The sequence below is a fragment of the Rhincodon typus genome, chromosome 26 (assembly GCF_021869965.1).
Source record: "Rhincodon typus isolate 14 chromosome 26, sRhiTyp1.1, whole genome shotgun sequence".
NCBI lineage: Eukaryota > Metazoa > Chordata > Chondrichthyes > Orectolobiformes > Rhincodontidae > Rhincodon > Rhincodon typus.
Window position 1 is genome coordinate 5,377,324 of NC_063357.1, and position 23,354 is coordinate 5,400,677.

The 23,354-nt window shown below is 41.4% G+C and overlaps 1 protein-coding gene across 4 annotated transcripts in view; it reads right to left on the minus strand.

Annotated features, from left to right (window-relative positions):
- The window catches only part of LOC109911143, a 105,991-nt gene that overhangs the window by 69,238 nt on the left and 13,399 nt on the right, over window positions 1–23,354 (minus strand). For all 4 annotated transcript variants that reach the window (XM_048612442.1, XM_048612441.1, XM_048612444.1 and 1 more), the window contains exons 5-10: window positions 16,567–16,679; window positions 11,048–11,192; window positions 7,979–8,204; window positions 6,313–6,433; window positions 5,801–5,969; window positions 2,371–2,549 (exon numbers count right to left, since the gene is read on the minus strand). In XM_048612442.1, coding sequence (XP_048468399.1) covers window positions 2,371–2,549; window positions 5,801–5,969; window positions 6,313–6,433; window positions 7,979–8,204; window positions 11,048–11,192; window positions 16,567–16,679 — 953 coding nt within the window. The remainder of the gene's footprint in view (window positions 1–2,370; window positions 2,550–5,800; window positions 5,970–6,312; window positions 6,434–7,978; window positions 8,205–11,047; window positions 11,193–16,566; window positions 16,680–23,354) is intronic.

A 23,354-nucleotide genomic window follows, 5' to 3' on the forward strand; every position in this document is an offset into this window, starting at 1 on the left:
TAATCTGTTTAGATGCTCTTGATAAATTGATCCCTTCATTCCAAGAATCAGTATAGTGAATCTTTTTTGAACTACCTTCAGTGCCAGTATATGTTTTTTTCAGATACGGGGACCAAAACTAGTACACAGTACTTCGAGGTGTGGCCTCACTAATACACTGTACAATTGTAACAAGACTTCCTTCCATTTAAACTCCAAAACCCCAGCAATAAAAGGCAAAATTACATTTACCTGCTTAATTACAGGCAATATCCCAGGGAGTAGCCCAAACATTGAGTGGACTGATGCACCAGAGGTGATGGCACAACAGCATACTGGGAGTTCTGAATATTTACTCCATAGCCAGGTCTCACAGCATTAAATGAAATCAAGGCTAGGAAACCTCCTGCTGGTTGTCACCTGCTGCCCCCACTCAGCTGATCAGTGCTCCTCTATGTTGAGCATCAACCAGAAAAGGTGCCGAGTGTGACAAAGGCTCAGAATATATTCTAGATGGGAGGCTTCAGTGGCCAACATCAAGATTGGCTCAACTGCTACATACCAGGCCCCGAAGGAGAAAGCATGAAGATTGCAGACCCTGGTGGTGAGGGAATCAATGAAAGGGAAAAACCTTGTCCTCACTAATCTACCTACTGCAAATGTAGATGTTCAAGACATTATTGGTAAGAGTGACCAATGCACAGCTCTTAAGGCACTGAAATCTTATTTCAAATCGAGGATAGCCTTCATCATATTGTGGCTGTATCATGTTGCTAAATGGATCAAATTCAAACAGATCTAGAAACTCAAAACTGCACATTCATGAGACATTAGGGGCGATCAGCAGCAGAAATGTATTTAACCATTCAACTCCAGCCACGATAATGCAGCCTGCTTGATTGGCACCTATCCACCACCTTAAAAGTTTTAGTCCCTCCACCACCAGTACACAGCAGCAAGTAGCATGTAACTTCTACAAGAAGCAAGTGGCAACTCAATGTGCTTTTTCAACAGTACTTTCCAAATACATGACATCTACCACCTAGAAATACAAGGGCAGCAAATGCACAGAAACATAACCAGCTGCAAGTTCCTCTCCAAGCTACCCACCATCATGACTTAGAACCGTATCATTGTTCCTGGGTCTAAATCCTCACATACCATCCTTGGCAGCCTTGTAAATATACCTAGAGCATCACATGAACTGCAGTAGTTCACAAGCATGGCTGATCTGCCTTCATGATGGCAATTTGGAATGTCCAATAAATGCTGATCTAGTCAATGATGTCATCATCCCACGAACAAATCAAAAAAAACTTTCATAAACAATTTTAGCAACAATAAAATTTCAGTACACCTGATTGTGATACTTCAGACTTTCTGGCAGTTAATTGAAAAAGCAGTTAGCAGATATAATAGACAAACACCGTGGCAGATCCACAACATGGCTAAAAGTGAAGTTATACACTTTGGTGTGAAAAACAGAAAAGTATGATTTAAATGATGATATATTGAGAAGTGTGGATATGTAAAGTGATCTGGGTATACTTGTACACCAGTTAATGAAAACAGATACACAGGTGCAGCAAGTGATTAAGAAATGGTATATCAGCCTTCATTGCAAGAGGATTTACATTCTGAAACAGTCTTACTGCTGTTACACAGGACCTTGGTGAGATCGTCCTGATGTATTGCATACAGTTTTGGTCCCCTACTTAAGAAAGGATATACTTTGGAGTATTTACAGTAATGAAGGGAGTGCAGTAGAGGTTCAGTAGACTGCTACCAGGGATAGCAGGACTGTCCTATGAGGAGGAATTGGTTTGACTGGGCCCGTGTTCACTAAAGTTTAGAGAATGACAGGTGATCTGATTGACATGTATAAAATTCCAACAGAGCTGGACATAATAGGGAGGATGTTTCCGCTGGTTGGAGCATTAAGAACCAATGGACACAGTCTAAGGATACGAGGGAGACCACTTCAGACCAAGATAAGGAAAAATTTCTTCACTCAAAGGGTGGTGAACCTGTGGAATTCTCTATCACAGAAGGTTATGGAGGCCAAGTCACTGAATATATTTAAGAAAGAGATAGGTATATTTCTAGGTTTCAACGATATCAAGAGGTATGAGGAGAAAGCAGGAATATAGCAATGAAATAGAGGATCAGCCATAATCCTACTAAATGGCTAAGCAGGCTCAAAGTGCCAAATGGCTACACCTGCTCCTAGTTTGTTTGTTTCTATATATAGGCCTCTTTGCTTAATTGCATCCAGTGAGGCTACCCACTGGGAGTATTATTATATATGGTAGAAATGTTAATGATTTTCAGTCCAGTTTTCTGGTAGAGAAGCATTTACTAATGACATTTTTGAATTCAATGATCTCTCACCTCGGGCTCAATTAGGATGTTTTTCATGAAACAGGAATGAAGGTGTGTGAAGATTTCAGAGTCTTCTTTTTTGAGACGATTCATGACTCGTTCTGCCATTCCAAAAATTTCAGGCCAACTTGGGAACAGATTGCAAATGAGCAGATGCAGGTACATTGCCAATTCATATGGATGTTCAGCTTTTATAAAGGAAACAGAGGAAGAAAGTATAATGCAAAAAGAAACTAAATCACATGACAGATTTTAAAGGAATCAACCTCCTCTCAACAGCAGTCTTAGGTTTGTGCCTGTTTTGATTCTACTGGCTCATTGCTGGTCTGTACTTTTTTCTCTTGTTCTTTGTATGCCTTATGGTGTTCTTCCTCCTCCTTATAACTTCAGTGTGCTGAAAAATACAATACTCTATTCTAACACATTCTTTATCAGCACTTTAAAGCTCAACAGTGAAACAGTTTACCTTCCTGTCTTGTCTTCCCTCTATGTTCTGTATGCTTTTAAAATCCAATGCCTGTTATCACAATTGCTTGATTTATCTGGAGATAGCGGGAACTGTCAATGCTGAAGAATCTGAGATAACAAGGTGTAGAGCTGGATGATCACAGCAGGCCAAGCAGCATCAGAGGAGCAGGAAAGCTGATGTTTCGGGTCTGGACCAAAGAAACGTCAGTTTTCCTGCTCCGCTGATGCTGCTTGGCCTGCTGTGATCATCCAGCTCTACACCTTGTTATGCTTGATTTATCTGCTTCTTTCTTTCTTTTCCTAACCTTGGCGTTTTCATACACCATGGACATGGCCCCTTCATCTTAAATTGACTGATTATAAGCAATCTGTGTTGAGTGGTTTCTGTTTGCTTTCTAGTAAAATGTTTTGGCATAGGAATAATGCCTTTGAAGTGAAATCTTGTAAATCAGACAGTGATGTGTATTGTTTCAGCCTGTGCAGAACAAGTTAGTGATAGCACGGAGATTCCTTCCTAGCCTGTATTAATCACATTTAAAGCAGTCAACCAATCCTCATAAGTATGAAGAATTACTTGTAACAGAACTTCTATCCATTACACTTTGCTCTTTAACACTTTGGTAAATTACCTATCATCATCTTAGTTTAAAGTCTGCAACATGTCTGGTACTGTGCTCCTCTGAACAAGTGGTCATTGCAAAGCATCCCAAAGCGGTGTTCATGGCTCTACAGTTTCTTATCATATATATGTACCTATGCTGTATTTCAACACTTAAGGTGTTCCGTGAACTAGGAAGTTTAAAATGACTGTTCTCCTTTTATTTCCATGTCCACTTACTACCAATGACCCTGATTGTCTTTCCAGCCTATAAAGAGGACAATAAAAATCTTGCGTATTTCATTTTTTGAAAGATAATTTCTTCCTATGAATCATGTCTAAATGATTAGTTACTACCCCTTAACTTATGACTTCACGCTGAGTTTGAGCCTTTCTTCAAGAATATAGGTACAGGAGTAGATCATCCATCGCAATCAATTAGATCATGAATGATCTGTACCCTTATTTGTATTTTCTCCTTATACCAGACAGACCTTTACCTAGCAAATTTGACAACATACAGGGCCTCAATATTTACTCTGGCTCAAAATAAATTCCCAATTTTCCTCTATTACTCAAGCTGGCTCCAAAGAATAATTTTTTTTTTGAGCCACACATTTCTTTCTGCCTCAACAACTATTAATTTTCTAAAAACCACCAAGACCTGAATATTGCTCTAATATGTGAGCAGCCTTGAAGTATTTGTCCATACTCTTGGTCAAGTGATGGAAAAACAATAAAACAGCCTGAATTTCATGTCCATAGCTGTGGTCCCCCTACACCAGACAAAAAGCCATTTCTAGCAAACCCTTCTGATGAAGGGGCTAGGCCCGAAACATCAGCCTCTCTGCTCCTCTGATGCTGCTTGGCCTGCTGTGTTCATCCAGCCCTGCACCTTGTTGTCTGGCAAACCCAACAGGATTCAATACTTACCAAGCTTTCTGTCAGGGTTCTAGTGCCTTTAATGGTGAAGATTCTAACTTCAAGAGCTGCTGGACAAAGAGAGGGTAAAGAAGCTCCGTGGGCTAGGTGGGATGGCCACCACTGAGATTGAAGAGGCCCCAGGAAACAAGTAAGCAGGGAGATTCACTAAGGACAGTTAGGAAAACCCTGCAGTCACTGCAGAAGATTCAGGAGGGTTCTTTCAGCAAAGCGGCCCTTGCCATCAAGGGAGACCACCATGGGCCAGAGGGTGCCTGATTAGGAAACTCTCACCCTGACTCAGTGGAGATGCTGACTGCTACTTAAGAATCTCAACTGACTCCCAGGTGAGAAGGCCATCCTCAAGCTAACATTGTCTTAATCGAACAGAGTGAGGCTTTTCACCAAGTGCCTTCTCATCCAATTAGACAGTTCACCCACCCCAAACCCACTCCCAAAGGGGAGATTAAATTCTGCCCCAAATCTGCTGCTAATTCTGTCACCTTGCATTTAGCTTCTTACCTGCCCATCATTTTCTCATCTTACTATATCATATCAAGGTCTGAACTTTCCTGTTTTCCTTCTAAACTGCAAACATTTCTTCCTACATATTTTCATTCTCCTGTATTGAAATAAAAGCTCTAAAAATCTGTGCAGTACCATACTGATTTATAAAACAAGCATGATAGATAAAAATGTTATAGAATAATTCTTTTGCCAATTTTTAAATCTATTTTTCTGCCTCCTTCTCTTTTAGAATTCATAGGCACCTTTTGCCCTTTAATACCCCACATTGATTACCATCCTTCAGAAATTTGCCTGGACAGGGAGTCATGAATAGGAGGCATTGCAACCAAGCAAAATTCACATCATTAAGTTATAAGACCATAAGATGTTGGAACTGAAGTAGGCCATTCTGCCCATCAAATCTGCTCCTCCATTCAGTGAGATCATGGCTAACCTGTTAATCTTTAACTGCACTTTCCTGCCTTATCCCAATAACCCTTGATTCCCTTACCTGTTAAAAATTTATCTTTGCCTTGAATATACTGAACAACCCAACCTCAACTGCAGTATACAATTCCACAGAGTGACCATGCCTGAGAGGGGAAAATAAAATTCCTCATCTCTATCTTAAATATATGTCCCCTTATTCTGAGATTATGCCTTGTGGTCCATTGATGTCAACACCTTCCAGTGGGTGCTACTATAGATAACAAATAGTAGCAGTAATGATCATTGACTTTCTCATTTCTAACCTGTAGAGTCCAATTAAGTAAGCATCCATTGCCACACAAATTAAAATCAGCACAAAGCTACAGTCAATCTGAGCCATCTATTCTGTTTAATTAAGTTACACATTGCATTCATCAATTGAATCATAGTAAAAATTTGCTAATCTAATTTTACACTTTTGTCTTCCCTCTGTCATACAACTTTTCAGTTTCTCACCCTTTGCTGATGCCTGTTTGAAAGCAATCTGGAGAGGAAAGAGCCAGTAGATTAGGTAGGGTTCATATGTTCCATCATAAACATACAGTACGTTGAGTGCTTTACTGGCCTCTAGAATCATCTGCGCATTTGTGGCAAATGGCTGCATGCAGGGTGTCTTTTCAAATTTCTGTTTGGATTGAAAAAGGTCCATATGATCAATCAAGGATACTCATACTTCCTAAAGGCTTATATATGAGACATTTGTTATCATGTATGATCAAATCCAAACTAGTGTTAGGAACATATACACTTTTAAGTTCTATGAATTCCGCAGAGATCAATAACAAAGCACATGATTGATTAGTGCCTAACAGTGAGCACTCCTGTGCAGCAATGCCCATTAGAAGATACATTGAGATAGATCTAAATTTTTCCATGTGGGAGCTTGATATTAAGATGATATTTTCATCCCAGTTTGGTAAAGGAAATTAAAATAATTAAGATTCAAAAATAAAGTGTACATATCTCACCTCAACTACAGCATTTTCCACCAGTCTTGAAATAGGAGATTGTGTTGCACTTTTCAGTTTCAATTCGGAAACCCTGTGTGCAACTACCCGCCCAAACTGCACTCTAATAGTTTTCTCAACACTTTGGAGGAACAAGAGAAACATTCAAAAGTACAGTCACTAATGTAAAATTAATACAAATGAAAAATTACAATTATTTTATCTATTGATCTTCTGTCCCTTATTCTTTCTTCCACTCCTCCTTGGCTATGAATGGTCACAAGATAACTGAAGATGTGTCAGCCATTTTTAATTCTCCCATGAATCAAAAAATTTTCCTATTGCATATTCAATTGTTTTTGGAATGATTACGAGGTATTTGCATCCATTAGTTTGTCTGTTCTATTTTGGTTATTCTTTGATAGATAGATACTTCATGAAATCAGTCCTATAAATAGCTCTCATGAGTTTGCACATCTTCTTGCCTTATCCCTCCAATTTATTATGAAGTAATACTTTTTCAGTCCCATTACAGTCTGACTCACTTCTCCATGATTATGTTTCTTAAATGTCACCTATACTAGGGTTAAACAGTTCAAATTTCTCCAATTTCTGCTTATAACTTAGATACCTCACATGGTTCTTTTCTGCATTGCAACCAGCACTTAAGTGTCTCCCTTGCTTCCTGGTGACCAGAACTGGCATAATTTTTAAGCTGAAGTCTGGCCAGAGTATCATAAACTTTATTTGCTGTCTTCTCTGTTATATGTTACTCTTTGAGCCATTTGTTGATTAATGTTCTGCAAATTTGTTGGATATATTTAGTATCAACAGCACAATTTCTTTCATTTTCTTCCTTACATATTTCAAAACTAAAAATTTTCTTTCCCCAGACACTGTATTCACTATTGCTCTGCCCAGTTGCAAGTTTTGCCCACATCATTCTGTAACTTTTGACCGAAGTGACAAGGCATCCAATCCACGCCTGAGCCTCTGTCAGTGTTGCTCTTGATAAACATGTACTACACATGTATGAATAGATGCTTGGCATGAATTTCTTGAAAGTCTTGAACTGTGTTGAATTTGTCAGATAGGGAGCTGTGAGGGTAATTTTAGAATAGAATAAGTCTGACAGAAGATCATTAACTTGAAATGTTGACTACGTTGCTCTCTCCACAGATGCTGCCAGACATTCACAATATTTCTGGCATTTTATGATCGTATTTCATATTTACAGCATCTGTAATATTTTGCTTTTGCTTGATTTATAGGAGTGTTCTCTCATCCTAGACTATATTGAAGCTAATAATCTGACCCTTAAATAAGAACTCTAAAGCTTTGGCAAAATGTAATGATAAAGAACTAATACATTGCAAAGAATTCTAACCAATGAGGCAAGAATATTAACATACTGGAATGGGAGAAATATGACAAGAAATTGCAGTTTGTGGCATTAGTGCATGAGTTCTTAATGCATTTGGATCACATAACTTTGTCATTTTAATAATAGCACTAATCTATTTAAAATAAAAGTGTCAACACCTCTCAAAGCTGATAAATTAATGCATTAGAAGAACATATTAAGCTAAAGTTAATATCATGCAGAATAACTTCTGAACCATATAAGCTAAATATTGAATCATCAACATAAAATGTTAAGATAAGGTAACAGCTGAATCCTTCTTACTGCACTGAAGTAATGGCATGATTTTGTTTCTCCACTTTCAGCAGCTTATCCAGCCAGGTGAAGCTTCTCAATGTTGTCGGAAGCAACTTCCCCCTCAACCGTTCAAAAATGACAGGCATTTGTTCACAATCTGTTTGGAGGATGGCACAGATTGAACCTCCAAGTATTTCACTCTGCGTACTGCTCAGTGGTGGAGGATTCAGCTTGGGCTGCAGGTTGTCCCCATCTGTAAAACTATTTAAGTCAATATATCCAAGACCAAAAACTCCTCACAAAGTTTAGTAGCAGAATGTAAAATGAAATGTTTAAAGTTAGATATGTATTCAAGCACATGGGAAATAAAATCACTTAGAAACTACACAGCAATTTAATGTTCATACTCTTGGGTTTCAATGCACTGTGGAATAAGTTATCTGCAGACAGCGAATGGATTTAAAAATATAATGAGAAGGCAGGCAGGTGAGGATGAGATTATTTGAAAAGGCACAGCCTTGGAAGGAGGCAACATCACCTCATTTTTAAGAAAATTTAAGAGAATAGTGAAAACTGGGAACTACAGATCAGTTAGCCTTTCATCAGTAAAAGGGAAATATTAAAATCTATTATAAAGGATGGGATAATTGATAAAGAGCTAATGGATGGAGGAAACTTAGGTTTTCAGAAGGCATTTGATAAAGTCTCCTGTAGGAGGTTGGTTAGAAAAGTTAAAGCAAGTGAGATTTGGAGGTAATGATTGGTTAACAGATAGAAAACAGAGACTGAGAATAAATGGGTCACTCTCGTGTTGGCAGGCTGTGTCTAATGAAGTACCCACTACTTGGGATAGCTGTTCATAACGTACATCAATGATTTGGAGTCAGGGATCAAATGTAATTCTAAACTTGCAGATGATACAAATCTAAGTTGGAATGTGTGTTTTCAGGAAGATGTAAAGTGGCTTTGGAAGCATTTAGACAGGCAGAATATGGCATGGAAAAATTCGATGTCACCCATTTTGGTAGAAGAAACAAATGTGTAGAGTATTTCTGAAGTGGTAAAGTGTCAATAAGTGACTGAAGCCTAAAATGCAGCTACAGTAAATTATTAGGAAGGCTAATGGTATATTAGTCTTTATTACAAGAGAATTTGAGTACAAGTGCTGTGATGTTTTGCTTTAATAGTAAAGGAGCTTGTTTAAACCACACCGAGACTACTTTGTGCAGTTTTGGTCTCTTTATCTCAGGAAAATTATTGTTGCCATGGAGAGAGTGTAAAAAAAAATCACCAGATTTGTTCCAGGATGGCAGGAATGTCCTATGAGGTGGGTAAAGGAATTAAAGTGTTTGATTAACCATGATCGCATTTAATGGTGGGGCAGGCTCAGTGGACTGAATGGCCTACTCTTGCTCCTATGTTTCAATAAATCCCCAGGACCTCCTGGCTTACATCCTGGAATTGGAAAAGACACAGCTGCAGAGATAATGTATGTACTGGAAAAGACACAGCTGCAGAAATAATGTATGTGCAGGTTATGCTTTTCTAAAATTGCTTGGATTCTATAACAATCCCAGTTGATAGATAGTTAGGAAATGTAACTACTATTGAGTAAAGGGGGGAGAAAAAGGATAGGGAACTAAAGGCCAGTTAACTTAATAGATTTCCTACTCAATCTGTTCAGAGGTGTTATTACGCACCTCTGGGACTTGAACACAGGTCTTCTGACTCAGAAGTAGGGACACTACCACTGCACCCCAAGAGCCCTATCAGTTAACCTTATATTAGTCATCAGGAAAATGCTGGAATCTATTCTTAAAGAAGTCTTCACAATGCACTTAGAAAATCAAAGTCTGATTGGACAAAATCAACTTGGTTTCATGAAAGGGAAATTGTGTTTGATAAAATTATTAAGAGTTTTTTGAGGATGTAAGTAGTAAGGTAACTAAAGAAGAACCAGCATAATTAGATGCTGAAAAGGATCTAGTAAGGGTCATGGAGTTGGGGGTTATATATTAGTTTGGAAAAAGGAATAATCAATTGACAGGGAGCAAAGAGCAGGAACAAATGGAGCATTTAAGTTGGCAGACTGTGATTAATTGAACGCCACAGGATTAGTGTTGGAGTTTCAGCTATTTACAATATATATTAATGACTGAGACAACGAGACCTAAAGTAAACTCCTATGCTTGTCGACGATATAAAGCCGGGTGAGAATGCAAGCCGTGGAAGGATAAATTAAATGGCAAAGACATATACACAGTTAAAGTGAGTGGTGGCAGATAAAGTATAATTTGGGAAAGTGTGAGGTTATTCACTTGGTAGCAATAACAAAAACAGATTTAAAAAAAATGTGACTTGGATTTATTTATGCAAAAACACAAAGACAGCATACCAGAACAGCACGTAATTAGGAACCCAAATGACATTTTGGGTTTTATGCAAGGACATTGGACTACAAGAATAAGGAAGTCTTCCTATAATTGTACAGAGCTTTGGCGAGACCACATTTAGTATGCAGTTTTGGTCTCCAAATTTAAGAAGAGATATATCTGCATTCGAGGTGGTAAACCTTCACAATGAGCACCTGGGATGAGAGGCTGAGTAAATTAGACCTATGCAGGATTTAAAAGAATGAAGGTGATCTCATTGAAACATAGAAGATTCTGATGGGTCCTGATAGACAGAGACTGAGAGATTGATTCCCTGGCTGGAGAATCTAGAACACATAGGCACAGTCAAGGTGGGGGGTTGGGGAGAGAGGGGTGGAGAGAATGATTTTGGGAATGCTAATATGAGGCTACAGCTACTCAATTATGGTACCCCTACTAAGACAAGGTTGAGCAGGATGAGCCAAGCAAAGCAAAATGCCATGCACAAATTGTGATGTGAGTTTGTGCCCTGAAACACTGAATCAGAAATACATCTCCAATCAGCGGTGGTGGCGGGGGAGCAATGTTAGTGGCTCATCAACAAAGCTCAAACATCAAGTCAGGTCCTACCTATATTAGTTGGGGGAACAGTGTTCTCAGGCACGTACTATTAGGATTAATCCAAGAGCTATGTCTTTGGCTAATGCTACAGTTTCATTTATACCATTTGTTGTTAACTGAAATGCTGATCCTCGCCGCATTGTCAGGTGCAAGTCTTTACTCTCTACTGATTTAGGATGTCTCCTGATCAATTCTGCCCGTGGGCTCTTCCATGTAATACAGCTTTGTGCCAAGTTGGATACAGGTTCCTAGTAGAATTAAGCATAGCAGTTTATTCGTTGCAAAAACTGAGACAACCGTAAATCATTGCAAGATCAAACTAAAAAGCATAAATTCAATGTAATGCGAAATCTTCTCCTCAGTGCAGAATTTTGTATGGGTTAATTTTTTTTTCTTCTGTTAACGCCTATGCAAAAACATATGTATCATTTCAGGTTGAACACCTTTCACAGATAATGTTATTTTTTCTCCCATCATCAATGATATGCTTCTTGACCTGCTGAGTACTTCCATCAGTTTCAATTTTCATTTCACTCTTTCTGTATCTATTGTATTTTGCTTTTGTAAAATGTATACACGTCTGCTAGAAATCTATGTCAATGTTCAAACAACTAAAAATGTAGAATTGTTGATCAACTTTTCATAATGAGTGTATTTGTTTTCTCCCTTTACTATGATGTCATTACCTCATTTTATCATTCCAGCCTGACAACTCTGTTAAAACAAAATACACAAAAGGATGAACATCAATTTCTTCCAGTCTGTTGCTTATATTAAAACCCATATGGTTGGATACAAAGCAGTATCAGGAACTACCCAGCATGATTTTCCCCTCTAAAGTTTCCACCTTACTCTTGCTTGAAGGCATAGCTGCCCTTGTGCAGTATTTCCTGGATGATGCATTACAAGTCAGAAACTAATGTGTTCACTCTGCCTCTCTCAATTCAATCTCACAAAACATCAAATAAATGAAGCTGAAACAAATATTTTTCCTGAATTTGAAGTGGTAAATTAGAACATCAGCCAATTCATTCCCTGCAAGTTAAATATACATGTACAGCCTTCAAATTCAGGGCTTGTTAAGGTTATCCTTTTCATTGAGATATGGCAGAACAGAATTCATTTTTAAAAAGAATTAGACTTAATAGAGTTGATGTTCACCATCATTCCCCATTGCAGTAAATTCTGTGTTTGCTGCAGGAATTATTATTAATGTTACACTGTAGTGTTTTGGGTGAAAGCCATTTTATTTTAAAAACAGAAGAGATACTGCAGAAAAAAATTGCTAAACAGCCAAATTCTACGAAGAATGTCTGAACCTCTCATACAACAATGGATTGTGCTCAGATACATACAAGGGGATATTGGGGTCATGCTAATCCCATAATGTAGCATAATTGTACATTGCCTTTAATCGGATATTTTATTGGAAGAACATTATTTGTTTCAATACAGTGGTGTGATTGTTGCCGGTGTTTGTGGAACGCAGAGGCTATACACAGAGTTATTCCTAGCTTTAGGTTTCAAACTCGGGTCTTAAGATCCTAAACAAGAAAAAACAAAGAACTGTGGATGCTGGAAATCAGAAACAAAACCAGAAATTGCTGGAAAAACTCAGCAGGTCTGGCAGCATCTGTGGAGAGAAAGCAGAGTTAATGTTTTGGGTTCCAGAAGAGTCATTGGACCCAAAACACTGCTTTTCTGTCCACAGATGCTGTCAAACCTGCTGAGTTTTTCCAGCAATTTCGGATTTTGTTTCTTCTGATCCTAATGTCACCGAATTTTTATCTTCCTGAAATCAAGTGTACTGTTTGCAAAGTTTTGGGAATTTGGTATTATCTTTTTGTCTATTTTTGTTGACTAATTAACATTCTATTTTCCATTGTCATTGAAATTGCTTTTTGCATTATTTTTCTTTAGGTAGCTGATATGGTCTTTTCAGAAGTTTGGACAGCAGTGTCTGCTGGAAGTATGTTAATATTTTGCAGCCTCCCGAAATGTCAATGATATTTAAGTAGCCATCAGCAGAAAATAATAAACATTCAGAGACGATGTTGCAGAATTGGTTACCTTAGAACATACAAAAATCAACGCGTTAAGATTTTCTTAAATTTACTGAAGTATAAATTCTTCCTAACTAAGGCTTTTTCTCAGTTTATTCTCATATCTTTAAGTTATTTATCTCCCCTTTTAAGTATTCCAAACTGTATTGTGCTCCATTCCCATTCTGTGTAGGAAGGCAAGAATCAGTCAACCTTTGAGTATTGTCCTGGCCAATATGTGCTCTAAGTAGTAAAAATGATCCCTCTCCATTTGATATTCATGGTTGATTGAAAATTCATTGTGGCACAATAATTGCTCTGAAAAAATTGTAAACGCATTCAAGTAGTAGTTTACAATTTCATTACAAGTGTTAAGAAAAACAGACTGCCACACCTCTCTCACACTTGCTTCAAAAAGCCATGGCTCCAGGAATACTGACAAGCTAATCATTAAACCCCCCTCAAACACAAGGACCAAAATCCACATGCCTCTCATTCAAAATCCAAAATAAATGATATTAAAACGTATATCAATCACTCACCGTGCACTACATAACACATTGTGGATCTATCTACAGTAGACTGTAATCTACAAAATCAAGCCAAGAGAACAAATTTCTCAAAGCACCACAAAGCTTCAAAGAAACAGTAAAAATATCTTTAATTTACACTTGTCGTAATTTCTTCAATGTAAATGATTATTTAAATCCAGATTTTATTCACAATCATGAAAATTATAAGTAGCCAAACAATATGGAAGAAATTTTAGAAGCAGCAAAAGGCCATTAGGTCAATCAAACCTATACCTTTCTGATAGATACACAATGTGTCATGTGATGCATAGTAAGTGATTGATATATATTTTAATATCATTTATTTTAGGGTTTGGATTTTGAATGAGTGGTAATGGGTGTTGATGTATGTGAATGAGAGAATTTATGGTCAACTTGTCAGTATTTCTGGAGCAGAGCTGGATGAACACAGCAGGCCAAGCAGCATCAGAGGAACAGGAAAGCTGATGTTTCGGGCCTAGACCCTTCTTCAGAAATGTGGGAGGGGAAGGGGGTTCTGAAATAAATAGGGAGAGAGGGGGAGGCAGATAGAAGATGGATAAAGGAGAAGATAGGTGGAGAGGAGACAGACAGGTCAAAAAGGCGAGGATGGAGCCAGTAAAGGTGAGTGTAGGTGGGAAGTTAGGGAGGGGATAGGTTAGTCCAGGGAGGACGGACAGGTCAAGGGGGCGGGATGAGGCTAGTAGGTAAGAGATGGGGGTGGGGCTTGGGGGGGGAGGAGGGGATAGGTGGGAGGAAGGACAGGTTAGGGAGGCGGGGACAAACTGGGCTGGATTTGGGATGCGGTTGGGGGAGGGGAGATTTTGAAGCTTGTGAAGTCCACATTGACACCATTGGGCTGCAGGGTTCCCAAGCGAAATATGAGGTGCTGTTCCTGCAACCTTCGGGTGGCGTCGCTGTGGCACTGCAGGAGGCCCAGGATGGACATGTCGTCTGAGGAATGGGAGGGGGAGTTGAAATGGTTCGCGACTGGGAGGTGCAGTTGTTTAGTGCGAACCGAGCGTAGATGTTCCGCAAAGCGGTCCCCAAGCCTCCGCTTGGTTTCCCCGATGTAGAGGAGGCCATGACGGGAACAGCGGATGCAGTATACCACATTAGCAGATGTGCAGGTGAACATCTGCTTGATGTGGAAAGTCTTCTTGGGGCCTGGGATAGGGGTGAGGGGGGAGGTGTAGGGGCAGGTGTAGCACTTCCTGTAGTTGCAGGGAAAAGTGCCGGTTGTGGTGGGGCTGTAGGGGAGTATGGAGCAGACAAGGGAGTCACGGAGAGAGTGGTCCCTCCAGAAAGCAGATAAAGTTGGTGGTGGGGTCGGATTGCAGATGGCAGAAGTGTCGGAGGATGATGCGTTGGATCCGGAGGTTGGTGGGGCAGTACGTGAGGACGAGGGGGATTCTGTTTTGGTTGTTATTGCGAGGAGGGGGTGTGAGGGATGAGTTGTGCGGGAGACACAGTTGAGGGCGTTCTCGACCACTGAGGGGGCAAGTTGCGGTCCTTGAAAAACGAGGACATCTGAGATGTTCGGGAGTGGAATGCTTCATCCTGGGAGCAGATGCGGCGGAGGCGAAGGAATTGGGAATAGGGGATGGCATTTTTGCAGGAAGGTGGGTGGGAGGAGGTGTATTCTAGGTAGCTGTGGGAGTCGGTGGGCTTGAAATGGATATCGGTTTCCGGGTGGTTGCCAGAGATGGAAACTTTTCCCTGCAACCGCAGGAAGTACTACACCTGCCCCTACACCTCCCCCCTCACCCCCATCCCAGGCCCCAAGCAGACTTTCCACATCAAGCAGATGTTCGCCTGCACATCTGCTAATGTGGTATACTGTATCCGCTGTTCCCGTCGTGGCCTCCTCCACATCGGGGAAACCAAGCGGAGGCTTGGGGACCACTTTGTGGAACATCTACGCTCGGTTCGCACTAAACAACTGCACCTCCCAGTTGCGAACCATTTCAACTCCCCCTCCCATTTCTCAGACGACATGTCCATCCTGGGCCTCCTGCAGTGCCACAACGACGCCACCCGAAGGTTGCAGGAACAGCACCTCATATTTCGCTTGGGAACCCTGCAGCCCAATGGTATCAATGCGGACTTCACAAGCTTCATAATCTCCCCTCCCCCAACCGCATCCCAAAACCAGCCCAGCTTGTCCCCGCCTCCCTAACCTGTCCTTCCTCCCACCTATCCCCTCCTCCCACCTCAAGCCCCACCCCCATCTCTTACCTACTAACCTCATCCCGCCCCCTTGACCTGTCCGTCCTCCCTGGACTGACCTATCCCCTCCCTAACTCCCCACCTGCACTCACCTTTACTGGCTCCATCCCCGCCTCTTTGACCTATCTGTCTCCTCTCCACCTATCTTCTCCTTTATCCATCTTCTATCCGCTTCCCCCTCTCTCCCTATTTATTTCAGTATCCCCTTCCCCTCCCCCATTTCTGAAGAAGGGTCTAGGCCCGAAACGTCAGTTTTCCTGCTCCTCTGATGCTGCTTGGCCTGCTGTGTTCATCCAGCTCTACACCTTGTTATCAAAGTATTTCTGGAGCCTTGTCTTTTTGAAGCCTGTATGAAAGAGACAGTTCCTGAAGTGCAAGTGTGATTTGTGCTGGCTGAGGTATACATGTGGACAGAATAAATGTTGAAGGTGAGCTTGCTGTTGGGAAGCATATATTATTTTTCTTTTATTGTGGCATTTTGAAATCTTTCAAATTGTGTTATATGTAATTAGTTTGGTTTAATAGGTTTTATCTTTTCTTTTGCATAATAAACTTCCAGTTTACTGTGAAGGTCAGAACTGCAGCACTGCAGCACTGCATGCTGTATTTTAGTGAAAGATCACCACATTCAATTTTTAAGAAATTATCTATTGAGCCAGACTTCAGTATGGAATCTAACTTATCCAGTAATAAGATCAGCTAGGGTCATAAAAGCCGGTAAACTAATACATCAGGACAGGTGCAGATTTGTACTTTGCATTTGAAGGTGTTGCAAAGATATGAAATGAAATTCATGTTACGTTTTGTTTTGTCTCATGTCTTGCCAGTAGCTGATCCATCTCCTTGAAAACCAGATTATTTGTGTCATCAATGAAGTTGATCATCTCGGACGACAGGTCAGAATAATCACCAGCTGTAGGTTATGGACAAAACAATGAATGGAATGATTTCCAAGTCATCCTATAAAGACTAAAAGGTCTAAGAATAAATAGAAAAGCAAGGATGAATTGCAGACTGTAACTCAAAATCAGGTCAAGAGAACAAATTTCTCGTAGCACCATATGGCTTCAAAGAAACTCAAAATATCTTCAATTTTTTTAACGTGGTAATTTTTTCAATAAAAATTAAGAATTAATATCAGATTTTATTCATAATCATCACATTGAAAATTAGAAGTAGCTAAATAATTCTGAAGAAATTTTAGAAGCAGCAAAAGGCCATTAAGTCAATCAAACCAATATCTTTTTGGTAGATCCAAACATAAATGCCCACCATGTCCTCAATCCTTTCTACCTTCAAATATCCATTCATCTACTCCTGAACTCATTGCTTTGCTTGTGTAGCACACAAACCCACATCAACCCTACGATAACTGCACATCTGAACCAAAGACCCACTACCCACTATGTACAGTATCAATGTCATATACAAGATTCCCTGCAGAGACTGTGACAAACACTACATCGGACAAACAGGAAGGAAATTAACAACAATGGTACACGAACACCAATTGGCTGCAAAAAGACACGACCAATACTCATTCATCTCTATCCACATGGATAAGGAGAACCACCAATTTAACTGGGACAACACCAAGACCCTGGGACATGCAAAGCAGAGACAAGCACGGGAATTCCTAGAAGCCTGGTACTCCACGAAGAAAGCCATCAATAAACACAGAGCTCGACCCCATATACACTCCACTGCGAAGGAAACCAGAAGTGAGGTAATCCAGCTCAACGGACTCCAGAGTTCAAATAGCAGGCAGAAAAACACAACAGCGCTTCATTGGAGGCTGCACTGATGATATTACCCAGCAGGCCAATGAAACGTCTGCGGAAAAACAATGAACCAGTTCGGCGAGCCAACCAACCACAACATCCACAACCCGAGGTACAAATCTAATCTAAAACCTTAGAGCTGTGGAAGACAAATCTCTACAATGCGTTAGGGTAATATGAGTAATATGTTGAGGAGCTGATTGGAGGACAGCCTATTTTATATCTAGTATTATGTAATGAAGAGGGTTAATTAATAATACAGACAGATAACCACAATATGTTAGAATTTTATATAATGTTTGAAGTGAGGTAGTTCAATCTAAAGCAAGGGCGGTAAATTTGAATAAAGGGAAATTATGAAGGCACGAGGCACAAATTGAACTAGATTGGAAGAATTAAAAACAAACATAAATATACAAAGACAATGGACTGTCTTTAAAGGACTACTACATGACTTACAGCAATAATTCTTGCAAGGTGGAAAAAATTCAAAATGGTCAGTCCACTGAGGCTAACAAAGGAAGTTGAGGATTATATAAGATTAAAAGAAAAGACTTACAAAGTGGCCAGAAATAGTAATAAATCTGAGGATTGTGAAGATTTTAGAATTAAAAAAAGGAGGGTAAAGAAACTGATAAGGAAAAGAGTAGAATTTGAATACAATCAGTGGGGAGGTGACGGCTTTCTGGTATTGTTGCTGGACTGTAAATCCAGAGTCCCCAGGTAATGTTCTGGAAACCTGGGTTCAAATCCTGCCATGGCAGATGGTGGAATTTGAATTCAATAAAATTCTGGAAATAAGAGTCCAATGATGACCATGAAATCATTGCCAATTGTCAGGAAAAAACCCATCTGGTCTGCCAGTGTCCTTTAAGGAAGGAAACTGCCATCCTTACCGGACTCAACAGCCACAGCAATATGATTGACTCTTAACTGCCCTCTAGTGAATAAATTTTAAAAAGCCTAGCAAAAATAGAACATAACAATTAAAGTAAAAAACTTTATATAGTTAAGTAAAAAGGAAACACTTGGCTTAGATGAATGTGTCCATTTATTCCCTCCCTCCTCACCATCCAAAGTCCCAAACACACCTTCCAGGTGAGGCAGCGCTTTACCTGCACTTCACTCAACTATTCTACTGCATTTGCAGCTCTCAATGTGATCTCCTCTACACTGGGGAAACAAAGCACAGACTGGGTGACCGCTTTGCGGAACACATACATTGTGTTCACAAAAAGAAAGACTCTGAGCTTCCAGTTGCCTGCCACTTCAACACTCCACCATGTTCACTCACCAACATCTCTGTCTCTGACTTGCTGCAGTGCTCCAGTGAAGCTTAACACAAGCTGGTAGAACAGCACCTCCTTTTCCACTTGGGAACTCTGCAGCCTTCTGGACTTAATATTGAGTTTAACAATTTTAGTGCTCGAGGCCATGTTCTTACCCCAAACCCCACACACCAAGCCTCATCATCACACGGGCTGGTACCAGACACAACTAACCTCCGTTATCGTGAATTGCTTCGAGAGGCTGGTCATGGCCCACATCAACTCTGGCCTTCCAGCCTGCTTTGATCCCCTGCAATTAGCCTACTGATGAAATAGGTCCACAGCAGATGCTATTTTCCTAGTCCTACACTCATCCCTGGAACAGTTGAATAACAGGGACACCTACATTAGGCTCCTACTCATTGACTAGTGCCTCGCCTTCAACACCATAATCCCTTCCAGACTAAATCTCAAAACTCCGAGACATAGGTTTCGGCTCCGCCTCTGCAACTGGACCCTCAGCTTCCTGACCCACAAACCCCAATCAGTGAAGACAGACAACAGCTCCTCCTCCATGATAATCCTGAACACTGGCGTCCTGCCAGGATGCGTTCTCAGCCCCTATTGTACTCCCTGTACACCTACAACTATGTAGCCAAATTCCAAACGAATGCCACCTAAAAGTTTGCTGAAGACACCACTGTGGTAGGACAAATAAAAAACAATGATGAGTTAGAATACAGGAAGGAGATAGAGTGCTTGGTGTCGTAGTGCAACCTCTCTCTCAATGTCAGCAAAACAAAAAAAACTGATCATTGACTTCAGGAAGAAAGGAGGAGGACACACCCCTACGTACATCAATGGAGCTGAGGTGGCCAGGATCAAGAGTGTCAAGTTCCTAGGAGTGATGATAACCAACAATCTGTCCTGGACCTCCCATGTAGATGCAACGGTCAAGAAGACACAACCAATGCCTCTCCTTCCTCAGGTGGCTTAGGAAATTCAGCATGTCCACAAGGACCCTCAGCAACTTTTACAGATGCACCAAAGAAAGCACTCTGTCCAGGTGGATAACAGCCTAGTACAGCAACTGCTCAGCCCAAGACTGTAAGAAACTACAGAACGTTGTGTGTACAGCCCAAACCATCATGGAAGCCAACCTCTCATCCACGGACTCCATTTACACTTCTCGTTGCCATGGAAAAGCAGCCAACATCATTAAAAGACCCCTCCCACCTGGTAAGCTCTCTTCCAACCTCTTCCGTCTGGCAGAAGATGCAGAAGCTTGAACACACGTACCAACAGGTTCAAGAACAGCTTCTTCCCTGTCCTTATTAGACTGCTGATTGGACCTCTCAAACTTCAAATAATGTTGATCTTGCTTTTTGCACTTCCTGTGCAGCCATAACCTTGTCTGCCTTGCTCTGTCTAAGCACACTATGATCTGTATGTCCTTATTTGCTATGATCTGCCTGTACTGCTTGCAAAACAAAGCTTTTCACAGTACTTAAGTACATGTGGCTACAATAAATCAATTGATCATCAATTGTTAGCCATATTAACAACTATTCATTCCCGCAGACTCACTTTTAACCATTCCTTTGTCCAACTGTTTTTCTCCCTCTTTTGGCTCCATCTCCACTGATCGTTTAGTCTTCCCCCTATCCCCATCCCATCTTCTACAAAAAATATCAACCTTTTCCTAGGTAACATCCGTTCTAAAGTAGGGTCACTGGACCCGCAACATCTTGGCCTTTTAGCTAAGATCAAGAGTCAAGTTGTGAGTCATCAGAGCTATTGAGATCATTGCTGGATCAAGATCGTGATTGAACCTTGGAGGACCTTTGTTTGAACTGACCTGCTCCTGGTGGATCTTTATGCTGGCTTTGGCTTAACACCAATTCAGGGAAAAGCCAACCTAGAGTTATGGCCTCAGCAACCACCCCCACCCCAGGCCAGGGAGTCTGGAACACACGGTCAGGGTGACCGCAAAGAAGACGGAAGAAGGCACACCAATCAATCGGACCTTTTTTGTGAAGAGGATTCTCTGGACTGCTGTGGGTGCCAAGCAGCAGACATCTGACTGAAATATTTGTTCATAACAAGACACGTCACTATGTACTGAGGTTCTACCTGTCCCTGGTGTTGCGAAGGATAGGACTGGCCTCGCTACCACGGAACGCTCCAAGTAGTCGGGCCATTCCATCTCACCTCTTCTTTGTAGAGAAATTTGCAAAGAAAAACACCTTTGACCGCAAATCCATCAGGAAGTTATCAGCATGTAGCGTTCTCGAGACCCTGCAGGAAAAGGAGAGGGTGGAAGCTGTCGCATGGTTCCCTGAGCAGACTGTCAAAGTCACTTGGCAGAATGCCTCATCACCCGAACCTTCCAACAAGCACCAAGGCATCGCTTGGCTGGTGGTGAGAAGGGCTCTACCTGTGACGTCCTTTATGTATGTCCAGTCGGTCTGCACCACTGCATACTGCCCTGGGTGTGGTGGGGTTGAGACTGTCGTACATCTCATTTTGGAATATACCTTTGCCAAGAAGTCTGGAAGAAGATACAGTGGTTTTTGTTGAGATTCGTCTCGAGCAGCTCTGTGACGATGGGACTGTGCGCTCAACAGTCTGTTCCCCAGGACACACACCACGACAAACATGCACCCAGCCTAGAAGGCCATCAACTCGGTGAAAGTCACTTTTTGGTCTGCCCGAACCTTGTTGGTCTTCCAAAACAAGGCGTTGATCCTGACTGTGTGTTGCAGACTGGCACATTTCAAGGTCCAAGACTGCGTGCTGAGGGACGCACTAAAGCTTGGGGCAGCTGCTGCCAAGGTGCAGTGGGGAACGTCCACAGTCTAAGGTCTTCCTGCTGAAGGTAAATGGTGGTCCGTTCAGTTACCAGATCCTCCTAGTGTGTCAAATGTATGTAAATATTAGTAGTGTACATGTAAAAGAGGTCTTTGGTTTTGTGGATAGTCAAACTCCAACATTTTGTGTTTTACTTCATATGCAACTGTGCAGAACTGAACTGCTTTTGTGTCAATGTGTATACACAATTTTTTTTAAAATGAATAAAGTATATTTTTGAAATAAAAGAAGCAGACATCTGACCACCCCTCTGTCAGACTCAGAACTGGACGCTGCTGGCTTTGTTCCCACCTGACAACACCAAAGCAGGGCAACACCTCCAGGGAGGAACAGGACAGCCACATCAGTGCTGAGAGTGTTCAACAGTTTGCCCACAGAATGGGGATGCAGGGAGTCCCCTAGTGACAAGATCATGGGTGAATGGACATTGGATAATTCTATAACCCTTTAAAATTGGTGTTAAAATTGCCAGTATTTACATCCGTAATTATTAAATCTACTATACGATGTGTTTCCATGTTGGCTTACCTGGCCAATGTCAAAACAGACCTCCAGTTTCTGCAGGAATGTGGGATATCTTAGCAGCTACAGGAGATGGTCAAGATTATGGGCCCATGGGCCTTCAATTTGGTCAGGGAAAAACAACAGCCATTCCTCTGGCCTGGGTATTCTGCTGCGAGAAGGCAACATCACCATCACCGAAGTTAAGGAGGTAGTGGGTGGGTGCCTCCTCGTAGCTGATGTTACATACAGGAATACTCCCCTGAGAGTAATTAACGTGTATGCCCTGGTGATACAGAGTGAGCGGCTGGCCATCCTGCAGAAGCTCCCACTGCTGCCGACAACGTCTGGGCTGGTCGCTCTGGCCAGAGACTTCAACTGCATCATCGATGTAGATGGATAATCCGGAGGGGCTGACAGCAAACTGGACGCCATGTCCAGATTCCTGATGGAAACAGTTAAGGATACAAAGCTGCATGACGTCTTCAGCACCCCTGCAGATGTAAATACAGCTGGATGCAGCCAGACGGGTCAATTTCCTGTTTGTGTCTCAAGGTTTCTCGGTCAGATCCACTGGTGTCAAGCCCGTATTCTTCTTTGATCACTGCATCCTGCTGGCCGACTGTCGCCTACAGGATGATCAGCAGGCCAGCAAGCAAACGTGGAAGCTGAACATGAAATTGCTGACCCCAGAAAACATTGAGGAGCTCAATAGGGATTGCTCAGGTTGGAGAACCATGAAAACCCTTCTTTGAGTCTCCAGTTGACTGGTGGGAAATAGTCAAAGGTAACATCAAGCGGTTCTTTATCCTCAAAAGGTGTTCAGAAGGAGAGAGAGGGGCAGGGAAAACTATCAAAACTCCAGAAAAGTGTGTAGAACCTGCTCCTATTGCAGACAATGGGGGTTGATGTCACAGAGAACCTCCAGAAAGTGAACAGCCAGCAAGTTTCGCTCTTTGCCTCTGAGGCATTCAAGATAATCTTCCAGTCCAGGGTCTGCTCCATGGAGCAGGATGAGACCAGAATGTGCACAAGGGGAGGTCTGTGCTCAGCAGCCTGAAAGAGGAAGATTGCTCAGTAACGTCATCTCAGTCTGACATCCTGAGGATCAGTAAATTCTTTTATGCCAGACTGTGTGACATGGAGTCCACTGACAGCATGGCCCCT